Source organism: Felis catus, chromosome E2, assembly GCF_018350175.1.
Source record: "Felis catus isolate Fca126 chromosome E2, F.catus_Fca126_mat1.0, whole genome shotgun sequence".
NCBI lineage: Eukaryota > Metazoa > Chordata > Mammalia > Carnivora > Felidae > Felis > Felis catus.
The window spans coordinates 44890229-44907493 of NC_058382.1; the positions used below are offsets into that span (position 1 = coordinate 44890229).

A 17265-nucleotide genomic window follows, 5' to 3' on the forward strand; every position below is an offset into this window, starting at 1 on the left:
TTTTCAGAGTGAATACTTTTACCAACCAATAAAATAGTCTGCAAAGTGACTTCTAATATATTTTTGGTAAGGAAGGAATTAATGTTAGCTGTACCTGTGGGATGTAAGGCATTGATGACAGTATAAGTTTAGTATTTTCAGAATTGGAGATGTTTTTTATTTCCTTTTTTTCCCCCAGTCTTTTTCTATAACTCTCTTTCCCTTTCTCACTTATAACTTTCCCCCCTATAATTCTACCAATGATCCACAAAATGGAGATACTTTAAAATTTACTATTAATGTGTTCTTCCTGTCCTAAGCATATCAGTAACTGATTATTCTAGTTTTTTGTTTGGCTGTCTTCACTTACAACATTTGTTAAGAAGAGGGGCACCTGAGTGGCTCAGTTGGTTGAGCACCCCTCTTGATTTCGTTTCAGGTCATGATCTCATAGTTCATGGGTTCGAGTCATGCATCAGGCTCTGCACTGACAGCGGGATTCTCTCTCTGGCCCTCCTCTGCTCACGTACTTGCTCTCTCTCAAAATAAATAAATAAACTTAAGAAAAAAAGATATCCTGATGACAGTCAGATGTCATGGTATCCCTGAGAATCAATCTTGCACCTGTTTTCCAACAGAATAATGTAGAGTAGAAATTGGTCCTGCATATATATGTGTGTTTTTAGAATAATAATTTTTGAAGTGTCATATGAGCTAATTTAATGTTTATATACACATATTATTTGGGGATTTTTATTTTTTAGACTACAAAGACAGTTGGATCAACTCAACAAACATTAGAAAATATCTCTAACATAGCAGGAAATGGGTCTTTTTCATCATCATCATCTTCCCACTTACCTTCTGAAAATGAAAAGCAGCAGCAGATTCAGCCCAAGACCTACAACCCAGACACCCTGACAACTATCCAGACACAGGACATTTCACAGCCTGGTACCTTTCCAGCAGTTTCTGCTCCTAGTCAGCTGCCCAACAGTGATGCACTACTGCAGCCGGCTACACCATTTCAGACAAGAGACACTCAGTCCAGAGAAGTATTACAATCTGATGGCACAGTGGTTAATTTGTCACACCTGACTGAGTCATCCCAGCAACAGCAGCAGTCACCACTACAAGAACAAGCACAGACTTTACAGCAGCAGATGTCATCAAATATTTTCCCATCCCCAAACAGCGTGAGTCAGCTACAGAATACGATTCAGCATTTGCAAGCCGGAAGTTTTACGGGCAGTACTGCTAGTGGCAGCAGTGGAAATGTTGACTTGGTCCAGCAAGTTTTAGAGGCACAACAACAGTTATCTTCAGTTTTGTTTTCTGCTCCAGATGGTAATGAGAATGTTCAAGAACAGCTTAGCGCAGACATTTTTCAACAAGTCAGTCAAATTCAAAACAGCGTAAGCCCTGGAATGTTCTCCTCAACAGAGCCAACAGTCCATACTAGACCAGATAATTTAATAGCTGGAAGAGCCGAAAGTGTTCACCCACAGAGCGAAAACACATTATCCAATCAGCAACAGCAACAACAGCAGCAGCAAGTGATGGAATCATCGGCTGCAATGGTGATGGAGATGCAACAGAGTATCTGTCAGGCAGCTGCCCAGATTCAGTCGGAGTTATTTCCTTCACCGGCTTCAGCAAATGGAAACCTTCAGCAATCTCCAGTTTACCAGCAGACCTCTCACATGATGAGCGCATTATCTACCAACGAAGACATGCAAATGCAGTGCGAATTGTTCTCTTCTCCCCCTGCAGTTTCTGGAAATGAAACTACTACAACCACCACGCAGCAGGTTGCCACCCCTGGCACTACCATGTTTCAGACATCAAGTTCAGGAGATGGAGAAGAGACTGGAGCACAAGCCAAGCAGATTCAGAACAGTGTCTTTCAGACCATGGTCCAAATGCAACATAGTGGGGACAGTCAACCTCAAGTAAACCTTTTCTCATCTACGAAAAGTATGATGGGTGTTCAGAATAATGGTACTCAGCAACAAGGTAATGGTTTATTCCAACAAAGTAATGAGATGATGTCCCTCCAATCTGGGAATTTTTTGCAGCAGTCTTCTCATTCACAGGCTCCACTTTTTCATCCCCAAAATCCTATTGCTGATGCTCAGAACCTTTCCCAGGAAACTCAAGGTTCTATTTTTCATAGCCCAAGTCCTATTGTTCACAGTCAGACTTCTACAACGTCCTCGGAACAAATGCAGCCTCCGATGTTTCACTCGCAAAGTACCATGGCTGTGCTACAGGGCTCTTCTGTTCCTCAAGACCAGCAGTCAGCCAACATATTTCTTTCCCAGAGTCCAATGAATAATCTTCAGAGTAACACCGTAGCCCAAGAAGAACAGATTTCATTTTTTGCAGCTCAGAACTCAATTTCTCCGCTTCAGTCCACATCTAACACTGAGCAGCAAGCTGCTTTTCAACAGCAGGCTCCAATATCACACATCCAGACCCCTATGCTTTCCCAGGAACAGGCCCAACCCTCCCAGCAAGGTATATTTCAGCCTCAGGTGTCCCTGGGCTCCCTTCCTCCAAATCCAATGCCTCAAAACCAACAAGGAACAATTTTCCAGTCACAGCACTCAATGGTTGCTATCCAGAGTAACTCTCCATCCCAGGAACAGCAGCAGCAGCAACAGCAGCAGCAGCAGCAGCAGCAACAACAACAACAGCAGAGCATTTTATTCAGTAATCAGAACACCATGGCTACAATGGCATCTCAGAAGCAGCCACCGCCAAACATGATATTCAACCCAAGTCCAAACGCGCTGGCTAACCAGGAGCAACAGAATCAGTCCATCTTTCACCAACAAAATAATATGGCCCCCATGAACCAAGAGCAGCAGCCCATGCAATTTCAGAACCAGCCTACAGTTTCCTCTCTTCAGAACCCAGGTCCTACCCAGTCTGAGTCGCCACAGACTTCCTTGTTCCATAGCTCTCCTCAGATTCAGTTAGTCCAAGGGTCACCCAGTTCTCAAGAGCAGCAAGTAACACTGTTCCTCTCTCCAGCATCCATGTCTGCTTTGCAGACCAGTATGAACCAACAAGACATGCAGCAGTCTCCTCTTTATTCCCCTCAGAACAACATGCCTGGAATCCAAGGAGCCACATCTTCACCTCAACCACAGGCTACTTTATTTCACAACACTACTGGAGGCACAATGAACCAACTACAGAATTCTCCTGGCTCATCTCAACAGACTTCAGGAATGTTCTTATTTGGCATTCAAAATAGTAAGAAACTCTAATTTTATTTCTTAAATGTTAGTGGCTGAGATGGTCAAATTCTTACTCTTATTAAAAGGAAGCAAAACACAGTGGTTTTAAGAACACAGATTGTAGTTAGAACTGAGTTCAATCCCAGCCATACCACTTACATACTGTGAGATCTTAGAGAAGTTGTTTGACCTGCAGAAGCTTCAATTTCCACATCTAAATGGTGGTAATAATTATATACTTGAAAAGGATATTGGGAGGACTAAATGTGGTAATGAATATAAATGAATGTGTTTACCATTTTAAGCTGTAAACTTGAAAGGAAAATGAAGTAAGAGTGACAGAAAATATCTCTGCCAATTAAAGTAAGTAGTTTCCAAGGAGGTTAACCCATCGTTAATGTTTACATACCAAGGAAAGCATGTAGGACTTACTTATGATGCTAACTAAGCAAAGTTGTATTTTTCTACTGCTTTGAGTAAACCTGGGATGAATTCCAGTACTGTTCGGTGAAAACCGTTTTGGAGGGCTATCAGTTGCCTCACTTCTAGTTCTATATTGAGTAAACACAATAGTGAATTTCCCCCAACAACTAATAAATATCTTCTTATGAACCTTAACAGAAAGTAACTAATCAAGTAGCTTCTCTATTTTAAATATTTCTGCAGACTGTAGTCAGCTTTTAACTTCTGGACCAGCTACATTGCCAGATCAGTTGATGGCCATAAGTCAGCCAGGCCAACCACAGAATGAGGGCCAGCCACCTGTGACAACACTTCTTTCTCAGCAAATGCCAGAGAGTTCTTCACTAACGTCCTCTATAAACACCAACCAGAACATTGAAAAGATTGATTTGCTTGTTTCATTGCAAAACCAAGGGAACAACTTGACTGGCACCTTTTAACTGGATAAGTAAGTATTGCATTTTGGTTTCTTTTTTATTGAAAAGCATCAATAAATTTTATTATTCTTATCAGATTTAGGTTTAAGTAATAACACTTTTTAGACCCTACTCTTTTGAAATACGGCTTTCTCACAAGATGGTATTTTTAGGGACACTTGGGTGGTCCATCTCTTGATTTTAGCTCGGGTCATGATCTCACGGGCTTGTGAGATCGAGCCCCACATCAGGCTCTGTGCTGACAGAGTGGGACCTGCTTGAGATTCCCTCTTCTCTCTCTCTCTGCTTCTCTCTCTCTCTCTCTCTCTCTCTCTCTCTCTCTCTCAAAATAAAATGTAAGATGATACTTTTTAAATCTGAATAAATTATTCTGGATGATAGCTTGTGGTGTTAGTATTGATGCTAGGCAATCCTTTTGGTTCTAAGTTTCTTCACCACGGAATGACAGAACATCTGATCAATGTACTATTGATTGGATATAATTAAGTCTTATTTCTCCCTTCCTCAAGAAATAAATACTGAGTCAGGAAAGTGTGTGGAAGTATAAATATGATGCAGTATCATTTATAGTATTGTAATATACTTTGGAATCTTTCAGGGTAACAGGAAATTTATAATTTTGTTCCCTCCTTAGTGAGTTATATTCAACTTCTTCTTCTTTTTTAGAAATTCCATGAAGAAAATTCTGATTCCAAGATGTCCTGAGATCATGTGATTCCATGAGGATTTTTGAACTGTTACTTTAAAAACAAAACAAAGTATGAAAAACTGTGATTGAGTAAATGGATAGATTTTACTCTTACTGCAAAAAAGCACACCTGTGCTGCCTGTTGCAGTGATTAGCCACCGTTGTTAACATCTTAATATTTTATATTCCTAATAACAGTGATGACTGAGAATCTATTTGAGTTTCCAGCTGACAGAATTAATTGTTGCTATTTTCCTAGGCGCTATTTCTTTGAAAGTATAGTTCAAATTCAAAAGCTGGACTGCTCAGTTATTATTGCTATTAGAAAATAATTCATATTGTCATGTTTACTTTTGTTCTTCATTCATATTTTCTTACCTGCATTGTTTTAGTCAAGTAATGGCTTTTGAAAAAGGAAAGTTCAAATGGTAACTAAAAGTAAGGCTGTGGTTTTCCAATATAAAAAGCACAGCTATTGGCCAAAATGAAGGAATCTTTTTTCAGTTTTTATGGAGAAACTGAAGGGGTAACATTCTGACAAGTTAACTGTAGTAAGAGCTCTACACAGATAAGAGGCCTCTTTATTACAAAGGCAGACAACACACAATCTAGGAACAGCTGAAATGCTATTGATTTTATTTTCCAGAGAGTTGTTCATTCTCTGTGTTTCTATTAAGGGTTTTAGCCATACCTGTGCAGAGAAGAATAATTATCTTGCTCTATCAAAAAAATGAAGGGGTTAATACATGGTAAATTGTGTTCTGATATCCTCCTATAGCAGTTTAAACTGACAGAGCAACTTCAGTCTGTTTTCTTCTTATCCCCGTCTTGGACCGGTGTTCCCTTTTTATGTTCATTTTTATTATTCTCCCCCTCTTCTTCACTTTATTTTAGACAATTAGTAATATACTACGAGCTTTGTGACCCTGTAGCAACTTAAAGGGAAAGGCCGCTTTGGTCTGGGGTAACCCAGCAACTCCTGCAGCACAGGCAGGGTGGGGGGGCCACTCTTTTAGGAGTGAGGGGAGCTGATTCCTGAGAAACAAGAAACAATGCATTTTTTTCCCCATGAACGGTGCTGTCCTGAAGTCTTCAAATTTTTCCCTCTAATAGGAAACAGTGTACATTTTAATTTAAAAAAAAAAAAAAAAAAGCAAACTAAAATTTCTTGAAACATCACTTCTCCCTAAACTGCAGTGAGTGTAATTCACTTGTCACCTCAGTGCTTTACAGTTTGAAGTGGTCACTTATCTGATGGTTCCCACAAGCCTTAGGCTTTACAGGGTCATATCATTGACTTAAAATGAAGAATTAACTTGTGTTACGTCTCTAGAGAGCAAAATTACACACTCCAGAATTTGCAGTTGCAGTTGTAGCATTAGTTACACAGTTTTGGGTGTTCTTGCCACCCACGGGATGCCTGCTTCTCACGACAACCTGTCGTTTGGGCACGTGCTTACGTCTCGTTTTCCTTTTGGCATGTAGAAAGCTGTTTATACAGTTTAAGGCCAAATTGTGTGTGGCTTCTATATGTAGATAAGATGTTTTGGTATTCATGTCTGTTTCATTTATTTTTATTAAGTGTACAAAAAAAATAGCCTGTTAATTATTTGTTGAAGGCTACTTTTCTGTTGTGTTTTTTTTTTTTTTAATTTGTTTTCTATCCTATACATTTAGTTGAACTTTGTGGAATTGTGGTGTTGGTTTTGTTTATACAGCCAGATTTTTTTCCCCCTTTTTGTGGTCCTCCTTAGTTCTTTGAATGTGCTCTTCTCCTAATTTGTTTTTTCTCTTTGTTCTTATATATTCTTCCCTCCACCCTGACCCTTTCTTTCTTTCTCTCTCTGATTGAGAGGCATTGAATTACGTTTTCAGTAGTACAGGCTTCTTGCCGATATGAAGGGAACTTTTCAGAAAGAGACCTACTCTGGGTCATTTACTTTTGAATACAGTTTTCAATCGTTCAAGTTTTGGATGGTTTATATCTAATGTGTGTTTCATTTTTTTGGAAAGCTATATTTTGTATTTAGGAAATGGTATACTATTTTGCTATTTGTACTGAGTGAGTACATTGGCATAAATATAGAAATTTATATATATACATATATATAAACTATTCTTTTTTTGCCACACATTTTTGTGGTAAATTTGTGAGTTTGTCTGATGTTCTACCACAACGTGGCGTCTGATAACAGTGAGGGGGGGTTTGTTATGTCTTTATTGAGTATTTAAGTATCTTTTGAAACAAATGACCTGTTCATCTGTGGCCATTCCATCAGGCAGTTCCTTGATGTTATTAGTGGGCTAAAGGCAGCTTACTGTGTGTTTGCTGGATCTTTCACTCAGCAAAATGTTAGAGTAAGGAAACCCATCAGGCAATTGTGTCAGATGGTGTTTCATGAGAATGAGCCATTCAGTCTTTGCTCACTATATATTTAATATTTTATTGTTGTTATTGTTATTATTAATTGGCTTTCTGTATTCTATGCCTTTTATTTATAATAACACTAAAAAAAACCACAAACCATGTTTGTAATTTTAATAACGTTTTCCCCATCTTGTAATATCCAGAGCTACTTTATAGATTCTCTGAACCAAAAGCATTTTCCTCAATAGATCATCTCTCCCCACCGCATCAGGGAAAATTACCCAATATAGTTCAGGTTATGAGAAGGACCAGCCACACAATCCAGTGCTTCAGTTTTAACATGTAAAACTCTAACTGCAGAGGTATAAAGAGGTAAAAAGAGCTTACCCAGCAGGTATAAAAATAAGAAGTAGAAATAAAATACTGTAAGTTTATTTCTGAGTTTTCTGACTTTTTTTCTAAGAGATTACACAGGAGACTCAGGAAGTCTATTTGCTCACCAAGTTTCAACTAGAATGTTTCTTAGCACTGCTCTGTGGATGAAGTGGTGGCAAGAAGACTGGCTTGTGTGCTGACTTCTGTTCTGTTGTTTCGCAAGAGGCTTATCATCGTAAAATGCTGATCGCCAATGCCAAGTTACCAGGGACCAATTTTCTGTTTTATAGTGTCTAAGTTTAGAACAGAACATACACCTGAACTGTAGTGGCTTGATTGGATGGAGGCAGAAAACCCAAATTTTATTTTCATAAATTTTGTGGTTATTTATACAAGGGCTGTGCTATGCTACCACATTCTTATTCAATAATGATGGATATTTTTTTTAACATCGTTAAATGTTCCCTACCCCTAAAGGTCACTGTTAAGTACAGCATTCTGACTATTTGGTTACAAAAGACATTTGTCTTCTTACTGAAGAGTTAGCTCAGTGGTCAGTGGTTGATACGTGTGCTAATAATACAATTTCCAGATTAATGTTACAAATAATAGTGATCTATGAGAGAGACTCCATGAGCCAGCAAAGGCCTTGGAAGCAACAATTTATTAAATTTATTTATGGCAGAAGGACCTAAATAAACTCTGAACCTTTTTTTAGTCCTTTATATTGTTATATTCAGTTGCTCTTGCTTTTAGCAAATCACCTTAATGCTTGGAGCTTATCTTTCTGTGTGTGTGTGTATGTGTGTGTTATTCCTTATTGTCATTCCATGATATATCCACACCAACAGGGGAGAAGACAACTAGAAATCATATTTGCCTCAGAGCTTTATCATGTTACCTTTGTAATTAGAGCAGCCAGTGCAAATCAGTTTTTGCCAGACTCTCTCGAACAGGTTTTTAAAGGGCTTTATTTATTATAAAAAGCAGAATTAATGAGGGACCCCCCCCCCTTTCTTCCTTTCTTTTTGTGGTAATTTTGTCTATGCTGTAGTTGAGAATTTCATTATAGTGCATTTCTTATCCATCAGAACCTCAGTTAATCTGCCTAGGAAAAATAATGTCAAAGCAAATGAGAAAAAAGTTCTATCTGAGTCCCCCTAGAACTAAAGTAATAATTCTTTTTGGCCATCTAAACTGTTTTGGACACTTGTTTTAGAAGAGTGAAATCTGTTTAGACAGATCAATAATTAAAGACCAGAATTAAATGCTTTAATAATCAAAGTCTCGAATTAAACGTGACTTATAAATACTCACTAGGAGTAATTTGAGAATTATTCATCATTCTGATGAAAATTTCTGTTCTAAGATTTATTAATTTTTTTTCTAATTAATTGAAAACTTGATGAGGTCTGTTAGCTTTAGTTTCAAAGAGTTTCAAAAAACTTTTTTGACAAAAAAGTTATGACCACAGGCTTCATCCCTAACCTGTACAGCCATGTTCTGTCTGCACACCTTACTTATTTGGAGGGACTCCATGAAGACAAAGACCGTATAGTTCAGCAGCTCTATTAGGAAAAAAACTCAGAGCACATTCCCTACTAAGTTAGGTATATCCATATTAAAAAGAGGTTTTCTGCTCCGCTTATTTGTGTCACTAGAGCTAAATCGTGGACATAATGTTCACAATGCAGTAAATATCAGAGTAATTCCTATAGTATCATTTGTGAATTGCCTCAGTACTCTAATTCTTTAATTCCCATTTATTTTCATGCCATTCTAGCCTCATTCATTAATAAAATTCTATTTTTACTCCACTATCTCAGAAAAAAAATTTTTAATTAATATTTTATATCTAGACTAAATGCATATGGAAAAGTGCCTTTCTACCATAATAGTGCCCCTTTCTTGTAATTTCATTTTTCACTATTGCCAAAAACAAATAAATTATTTCAGTAGGCCCCATCTTTCAATTATTTCATTTAGCATTCTTTTCTCCATTTTTCTAACACCAGAGAAAACAGCTTCATAAGTCTCTCCCTTTGGCATAAGAGTAACAGAGAGATACATTGCTAGAATTGTTCCTTTGGGGGAGGGTAAGTAATAGATTATAGAATTAGGGGTGCCTGGGTGGCCCAGTCACTTAAGCGCCAACTGTGGCTCAGATCATGATCTCACAGTTCATAAGATCCAAGCCCTCCATCGGGCTCTGTGCTGACAGCTCAGAGCCTGAAGCCTGCTTCGGATTCTGTGACTCCCCTCTCTCTCTCTCTGTCCCTCCCCTGCTCGCACTCTGTCTCTGAAAAATAAACATTAGAGTTACAGTGTTGAGGCTTTATATAAATTATCTAAATTTGACTTCATCTCGACCAACTAATGATAGGTCTTATCTGAATGCTAATGAAAATTTTATTGTCTGTGAGACTCCATGCACACAAATGTTTGTAGTTAAATTTCAGGAAGGAAGTATTTAAATCATCTTCTCTCGTCTTAGATAAAAATAAATCACTGACACAAAATTTAGATAAAACCTGGTAAAGTCCATTTTTCTAACTAGACAACGCCATGGAATTCGTCGTAGTGCACTTCTTGCCTATCAGAACCTTTGTAATCTCTGAAAAATAGTGTCAAAGAAAATGAAGAAGTTATATTGGAATCCCTCTAGAACAAAGGTAATAATTCCTTTCAACAAGACACAGTTGGATTGACTGTCCCTCTGGTTTTGTTATTTTGCCTCTGTCCTGGCTCCTGGCTGCAGTGGTGGTGCTAAAAGAGAGGGCATCACAGCGGTAGCTTTGGGATAGAGCTTCTTTCCCCCCTGGGTATTTCTTTGACTTAGTGGCACTGAAAACTGCAGGCTTTTATGCAATATTCTTAATACCCTAATGATATTATGCACTTTAATCATTCCAAAGAAGTCAAGAATGCTGTATAGTGATGATTCCTTCTTAATGAATACATCTTAACTATTTGTATCCCTTTTTATTTTGGATAGTCAGCTTGGTGTAAGTGTTCTGTGAATATTTTCTAAAATGACTGTATCGTAGGACTTAAGACTTTGAAATGTAATTGACTATGTGGAGAAATGATTACACTTCAGCAAACCATTTTAGAAATATTAATGTTCAGCTTGCTAATGTATATGTTTAAGACTTAATTAAAATCAGCCCTCTTCCAGTATTTTGTGTTTTGTCTGTGAGAACATTGTAGTGTATAGTTTTTTTTACATATAGTGTGTAACCAGTGGTTTTCAAAATATGGTCCTCAGCCCACCAGCCAGCATCAGTATCACTTGGGAACTAGGTAGAAATGCACATTCTGGAGCCCTGTCATAGACATACTGAATCAGAAACTTTGGAATGGGGCCTAGCAATCTGTGTTTTAACAAGCCCTCCAGGTAATTCTGATGTATGCTCAAGCGTGAAAACCACTGGTGTAAATGGTATACAGTAAGATCTAGAAAGGTTTTTCCCCCTACTCATACAAATAGTTATATATTGTTCTTTATGTAAATTCAGCTTAACCTGGTTATCCGTAATCATTTATTGGCAATGGTAAGTTATTCTTAGTACTGCCTATAGAAATATAGTATATTTTATATACATATACACTTAGTCTAGTTATTGATAATTCAGTTAACTTAGTTTGGCATTTTCCTACCATTTACTAAAAAGTTTACATTAAATGACTGATTTAAATATATAGGTGCAATCTTCTATATTTCTTTCAATTGTTATGACATTTAAGTAGCTAAAACAATTGACGGGTGCTACAGTCTCCTGTTTATCCATAAAATGGGTACCTTGTGGGCAGTGATAACACAAGCTTTCTTTTCATTGCCTCTTACTTTACCAGCAGACCACAATTTTGGTCTGGCTAGACCAACTCTCGGAACATCATTCCTTGTATTTGTATTTGTATCTGAGATATTAAATAAGATGGCTGGCCAGGTCAACATAGCACCTTATTTAATTTCTTTTTTAAATCAATAAAACTTATTTAAAAGTAGCTTGGTTTGTATGAGAACTGATGCAGTAGAGATATAGCTATCCTTGGAACTTACGCTTCAGACACGCATTATTTACTAAAATAAATATTGGACAAGACAGTGCATTATTAATCTGGGCATTTCTCCCTTCCCAATTATATGCCTCATGGTAAATATAAACTAACAAGATAAGTAGATTTATTTGTTCATTTTAATTTCGTGTGTAATTTAGTACCTCCATAATTGCTGTAATCTTCCTTCCACTGTTTACAAATCACCAATTAATTAACTCATGGAAGAAAAAAGGACACTCAAATTAAAAATAATTGTATATTCACTTTATAAAAATCACCACTGCTGTCTTTGCTTAACACTAGCAGTGGAAGTGTAAGTGGCTTACTCTACAAACCTTGGTGCTGGCAACACTTAGGCAAACTGTGGGGAGATGCTCTAGGTACATTCCTCCTTTCGTGTTCCCTTTCCCCTCTTCCCCAGTTGATTGCATAATGTATTCCTGTGCCCAAAGAATTCTATCATGGTTCTATTTGACTCCAACTTGTAGTGTCTCTTTTAGAAGCCCCATGTTTAGCCATATTATCCCTGTTCTTTTTCTTCCCCAGAAGAAATTTGGTGTGAAATAGTTTATAGAGTTTGCTTATTATTTTACCTAATGAACCTCAGGACAACACGCACACACATATACATACACACACACCGTCTCAGATGTTTGAGGGTGGCTTTGGAATCAAACTAATGAGTCCAATGAAGAACTGTCCTGCACTGAAGGGTTTATGACTTTAGTAGCTACAAACTGATTCCAGTGACATTGAGTTAATTTCTTTTGAGCTAATGAATGTATCTGCTGGCCTTGTTTCCTTCTAATTGATAAGCTCCAAGTAGTTGCTACTCTTTTTGGACAATTTTACTGAGTTTTATTCACTTCTTTTATTAGTCTTTTAATTTAACATACTGCACGTATTTCATTAACCCATTCTCAAGTGGTTTAGCTACCATTCTGCCATGAAATTTTTTTAATTTAATTTTATTTGCTTGAGCACACTGATCAACCACTGAACTGCCTTCTTCCATTGTCCTGCAATGAATTAAGGATTACATTTTTGTGTATATGGCTTTCATAGTTGAGATTTCAGAGCACTGACACCAGATATTTTCAGTTTGTTCTCTGGGGGAATTTCATTTGCATCTATGTTTTTAGCTATCTGTGATAACTTGTTAAATATTAAAAAGATATTTTGCTTCTATTGGAACATTTGTATACTCGCAACTATATTTCTGTAAACAGCTGCAGTCAGAAATAAAACATTGAAAGTTTTCATTTTGCGGTGAGTAGCTGTCGTTTTTTCCTCAGACTTTGTGAATGAATTCATATCCGTGAATGTCAGTGTTGAGCAGCATGAGCCTATGGCTGAAATTATAAAATCATTAGGAAAAGGTATGAAATATAGTTGGATTTGGAGCAATTACTTTGCGCCTCCTGTTTTGCCAGGCAGTGTCGTAGCATCCAGTGTGGTAGCAAATCATGTAGCATAAAGGTGCTTTTGCTGAAAACCAGATCTCCCCAGCCCTCAGCCTCAGTCCCACACCCAGAGGCATTCTCTTTTTGTTCTTTCGGCTGTTATTTCCACATATATCAGTTGGTGTTTACCAAAATGTATATATAACATATCACTAGTGGTATTCAAAATGTTACGTGAGTAGACATATATGTCTTTGCGTGTTAGAAAAACATATATCCACCTACTAGACTGTGGGGAAATGTAAGTGACATTAAAGACAAATATTAAATACTAATACAGATGGAACATGGATATCATGAATTTGATCGATAAATAACTGAAGCTTAAGAAGCCCTGCTTTCAACAGTATGCTTATATCTTCTTATCACATATAGACTTTGCCTGTTGATTCTGTGAAGGTGACTGAATTTTTAACATACCCAAATGTATACACATACATGAGTTGTCATTTTAGGAGGCTATATATTTCTTAACAATGCTACCATTGTTCTATATGTATTTAAAAGTTGTCTTCTGGGGGGGTGCCTCAGTGGCTCAGTCTTAAGCATCCAACTCTTGATCTCAGCTTAGATCATGATTTCACAGTCATGAGTTCAAGCCCCTCATTGGACTCCACTGGGTGTGAAACCTGCTTTAAAAAAAAAAAAATGTCTTTTGGCATTTATTGACTTCAACAGCACTGGAAAGGAGTGATAACCAAATGAAATTTATTAGGTATAGATGTCAAAAATACTTGGGTCCAAAAATGTGCCTTTGTGGGCAAAACACTGATGTGACGATGGGACTGTAAGTGGCTGCAACCTGGCTTACATAATTCAAGGTGCAGTGTCCACAGCAAGGGAGGTGGTTGTCCCACTTTACTCCGAGCTGGTGAGAGTACTACTCTCATATTGTAAGGAGCAAACACATTCTCAGCAGCCATGTAATCAGGCCTGTAACAGAATTGGAACATCATTTATCCCTGCTCGGGACACAACAGGGACTCTGGAAATATAAAAGTAGCTACAGTTTCTCAACCGCAACACTTAATGATCTTGTTCTCAAGAAGAGGTATTGATTGCTACCCCTGTGCTCTATTGCATGGCGCCATCGTCCCTGCTTCTACGGAGGCAATAGAATACAGTTTTTAAAAGCCTGGGTTCAGGGTACCTGGGTGGCTCAGTCGGTTGAGCATCTGACTCTTGATTTTTGGCTCAGGTCATGATCCCAGGGTTGTGGGATCGAACCCCGCATCAGGCTCCACTCTGAGCGTGAAGCCTGCTTAAGATTCTTTCTTTCCCTCTGCCCCTCTCCCCCACTTGTGCTCACTCTCTCTCTCTCTCTCTCTCTCTCTCTGTCTCTCTAAAATAAAAATAAAAGCATAAGCTCTTGAGTTTGCCCACCTGAGTGGAGTTCTGGTTCCTACACATGCTATTTAACCTCTCCATTTCTCAATCTCCTTATTTATAAAGTAGAAACAAAAGCAAAACCTCTTAGGGCTATTGCAAAAACTAAGTCATGTAAAATTGCTTAGTTCCTAGTATACAGTAAGTACCTTGTTTTAGTATTTCTAGTCCTGACACTACTTAGCTCTTCTGTCCCTTGTGTACTAGATCCCATAAGCTTTGGCTTTTTCAAAGACCTGTTCCTTTAATTGTCCTCTTTCTCCAGGATCAAAACCTTTCCTCTCTTGAGTCCTTCCTACTGGCATATAAATGTGCTATAATGTCCCTTATCTCTTAAAAAATCAAATAACTTTCTTTGACCACACACCCCCGACCCTACACACACACACACACACACACACACACACACACAGTTTCCACTTCCTCTTCTTCCATTCTCTCTTGAACCCATTCCAATCAGGCTTTCATCAAACCAGTCTCCTGCAATATCTCTTGTCAAAGTCACCAGTGGCCGCCACATGGCTATATGCAAAGGTCAATTCTCAGATCTAGCTTACTTGGCTTAGTATTGGACACACGTGATCCCTCCGTATTTGAAACACTCTCTTCACTTAGCTTTCAGGACCCCACACTCAGCTCTCCTGCTCCACTGGCCACTTATTTTTCATTCTCTTCCTGACCTAACACTGGAGAGAACTAGAAGTCAATTACCAGATCTCTTCTCTATCATAATTCATTTCCCAGGTAATGTCATCTGTGACATTGCTTTATATAATATCTGTATGCTGAAGATTTCCAGATGTGTACCTCCTACCATTATGTCTCCCCTAACACCAGGTCTTTTTAAAAAATTTATTTCAGAGAGAGAGAATCTCAAGCAGGCTCCATGCACAGCACAGAGCCCGACACGGGGCTCAATCCCATGATCCTGGGACCATGACCTGAGCTGAAATCAAGAGTCAGCCGCTCAAATAAGCCACCCAGACACCCTTCTATTACAGTCTTAATAGACATCCCTCTCAAACATAAAATGTCTGAAATCAGATTTTGATTCCACCCTTCCTGATCCCAGCTTCTTCCCCGAATATGCTTTCCAGATTCTTGCTCACCTTAGCAAATGGGATGTATCCAACCTTGTAAATACATTCACTTCTTGAGACACGTGACTCAGTCGGTAGAGCATGCAACTCTTGATCATGGGGTTGTGAGTTCGAGCCCTATGTTGGGTTTGGAGACTACTTAAAATCTCTTTTAAAAATGAATAAATACATGCACTTCTCCACACCTCTATTGCTGTCACCCTGGTCCAAAGCATTTATTGACTAGCTTGTCACATTGTGCCACAATTCTCCATGCTTCCATCATTGCCTTACGCTTGGCTCCTCACCTACCAGCCAAACAGGAGTCAGATTATGCTATACCTCAGCCCAAAACTCTTCATGACTTCCTATCTTTATATTCTTACAGCACTTACGAGGCTCTGTCTCCAGTCCCAGCTGTGTCTCTGGCCTAGCCCTCTCTCCCCTGCTCTGCTGTAGCCACCAAAGTCCTCTCTTTTCCTCATGTTATGCATGTTCCTGCCTCAGGGATTTGCACTCTGATGTCACTCCTGCCCTGAGTGCCTCCCTTCAGGCATCAACATCTCTCCCGCTTTATCAGGTCTTTGCTCAAATGTAGCCTTACTGGGGAGGTCTTTCTTGATCGGCCAGTGTAAAACAAAACTCCCCATAGCCTGTCTCTCTCTTACCCTGCTCTTTCTTCCTAGCATTTATCACCACCCGACATGACTGTTCTGTCATTCTTCCCTCGAATGCAAACTCCATGAGGTGCTTGGTTTTGTTCATTGCTCTGTTCCCCGTGCCTAGAAGAGTACCTGGGCCATTGGGTAAATCAACAAGTCAGGCAAATCCCAATAAATACTGCCCTTTGGCATTTTACTGAATTCTAGGTTTTTCTTGGTTTCTGTAACATTCTTTTCTGGGTCTCTTTAAATATCCCTTCGGTTCCCTGAGATGATCTCAATATGTTGTTCCATTACCGTTCAGTATGAAGCAGCCCTGTTGGGAGAGCTCTCGTTCGAGGCTCCTGGCCTTAATTTATTATTGCAGGCTCTGATCCCATCTTCCCGAGTCATCGATTCCACTTTGCCTGTATGCCTCACCTCCATCACTAGCTTCGCTGAAACCAATAAGCCTGGATCTTTGTACAAATGGGTTTTATTGATTTCATCTGGAACTTTCAGAAATTTACACAGAATTGCAGCGAGCAGGAAGGCAACAAGATATTTTCAAGCTGAAGCACCCAGCCATCTGCCATTAAGTATATTGTGGCGGGGGGGGGGGGGGGGGAATTACCCAATTGCCTGTCAGCATCTGGCACAGGAGGGTCTCCGACCTGCCGCCGCCTCGTTTCCTTGGCAGGTACAGGACCTGTTCCCAGTTCCAGGCAACCTTGGTTTGCAAAACCCCTCGTGTTTCCTTTCAACGCACCACCAGAGGGCGGCCTTTCATCATATTCTACTTGAATTATACCGCCCGTGAGTCAGTCACACTTCAATCATTTCAATGGGAAGTTAGACTATTATGCCAAAATTGTTCAAAGTTAATGAAACTCTAGGATTACAGTGTTATCCCCAAAACTGTGGAACCAAACGCTTCCAAAAGGAAAGTCATCAGGTCAACAATGACAGAGAAGAAACCCTTCCAGACTGTGATGTAGCCCAGAAATAGTGTTTGTAGAAGGCTGCTGTTAAGTATTGGGAGCAACTATTTCTTGAAATCATTCATAGCGGCAGATG

General features: G+C 38.9%; 1 protein-coding gene across 13 annotated transcripts in view; it reads left to right on the forward strand.

The window, feature by feature from the left end:
* NFAT5 (nuclear factor of activated T cells 5) overlaps nucleotides 1–12881 on the forward strand; it is a 118008-nt gene extending 105127 nt beyond the window's left edge. For 12 of the 13 annotated variants that reach the window (XM_045046663.1, XM_023245636.2, XM_045046664.1 and 9 more), the window contains 3 exons: nucleotides 744–3243; nucleotides 3894–4137; nucleotides 4793–12881. In XM_045046663.1, coding sequence (XP_044902598.1) covers nucleotides 744–3243; nucleotides 3894–4129 — 2736 coding nt within the window. In that variant the 3' untranslated portion in view covers nucleotides 4130–4137; nucleotides 4793–12881. Of the gene's footprint in view, nucleotides 1–743; nucleotides 3244–3867; nucleotides 4138–4792 lie in introns of those variants that run through there. The other variant, XM_045046662.1, reaches the window with a different exon arrangement.
* Nucleotides 12882–17265: the final 4384 nt, after the last annotated feature.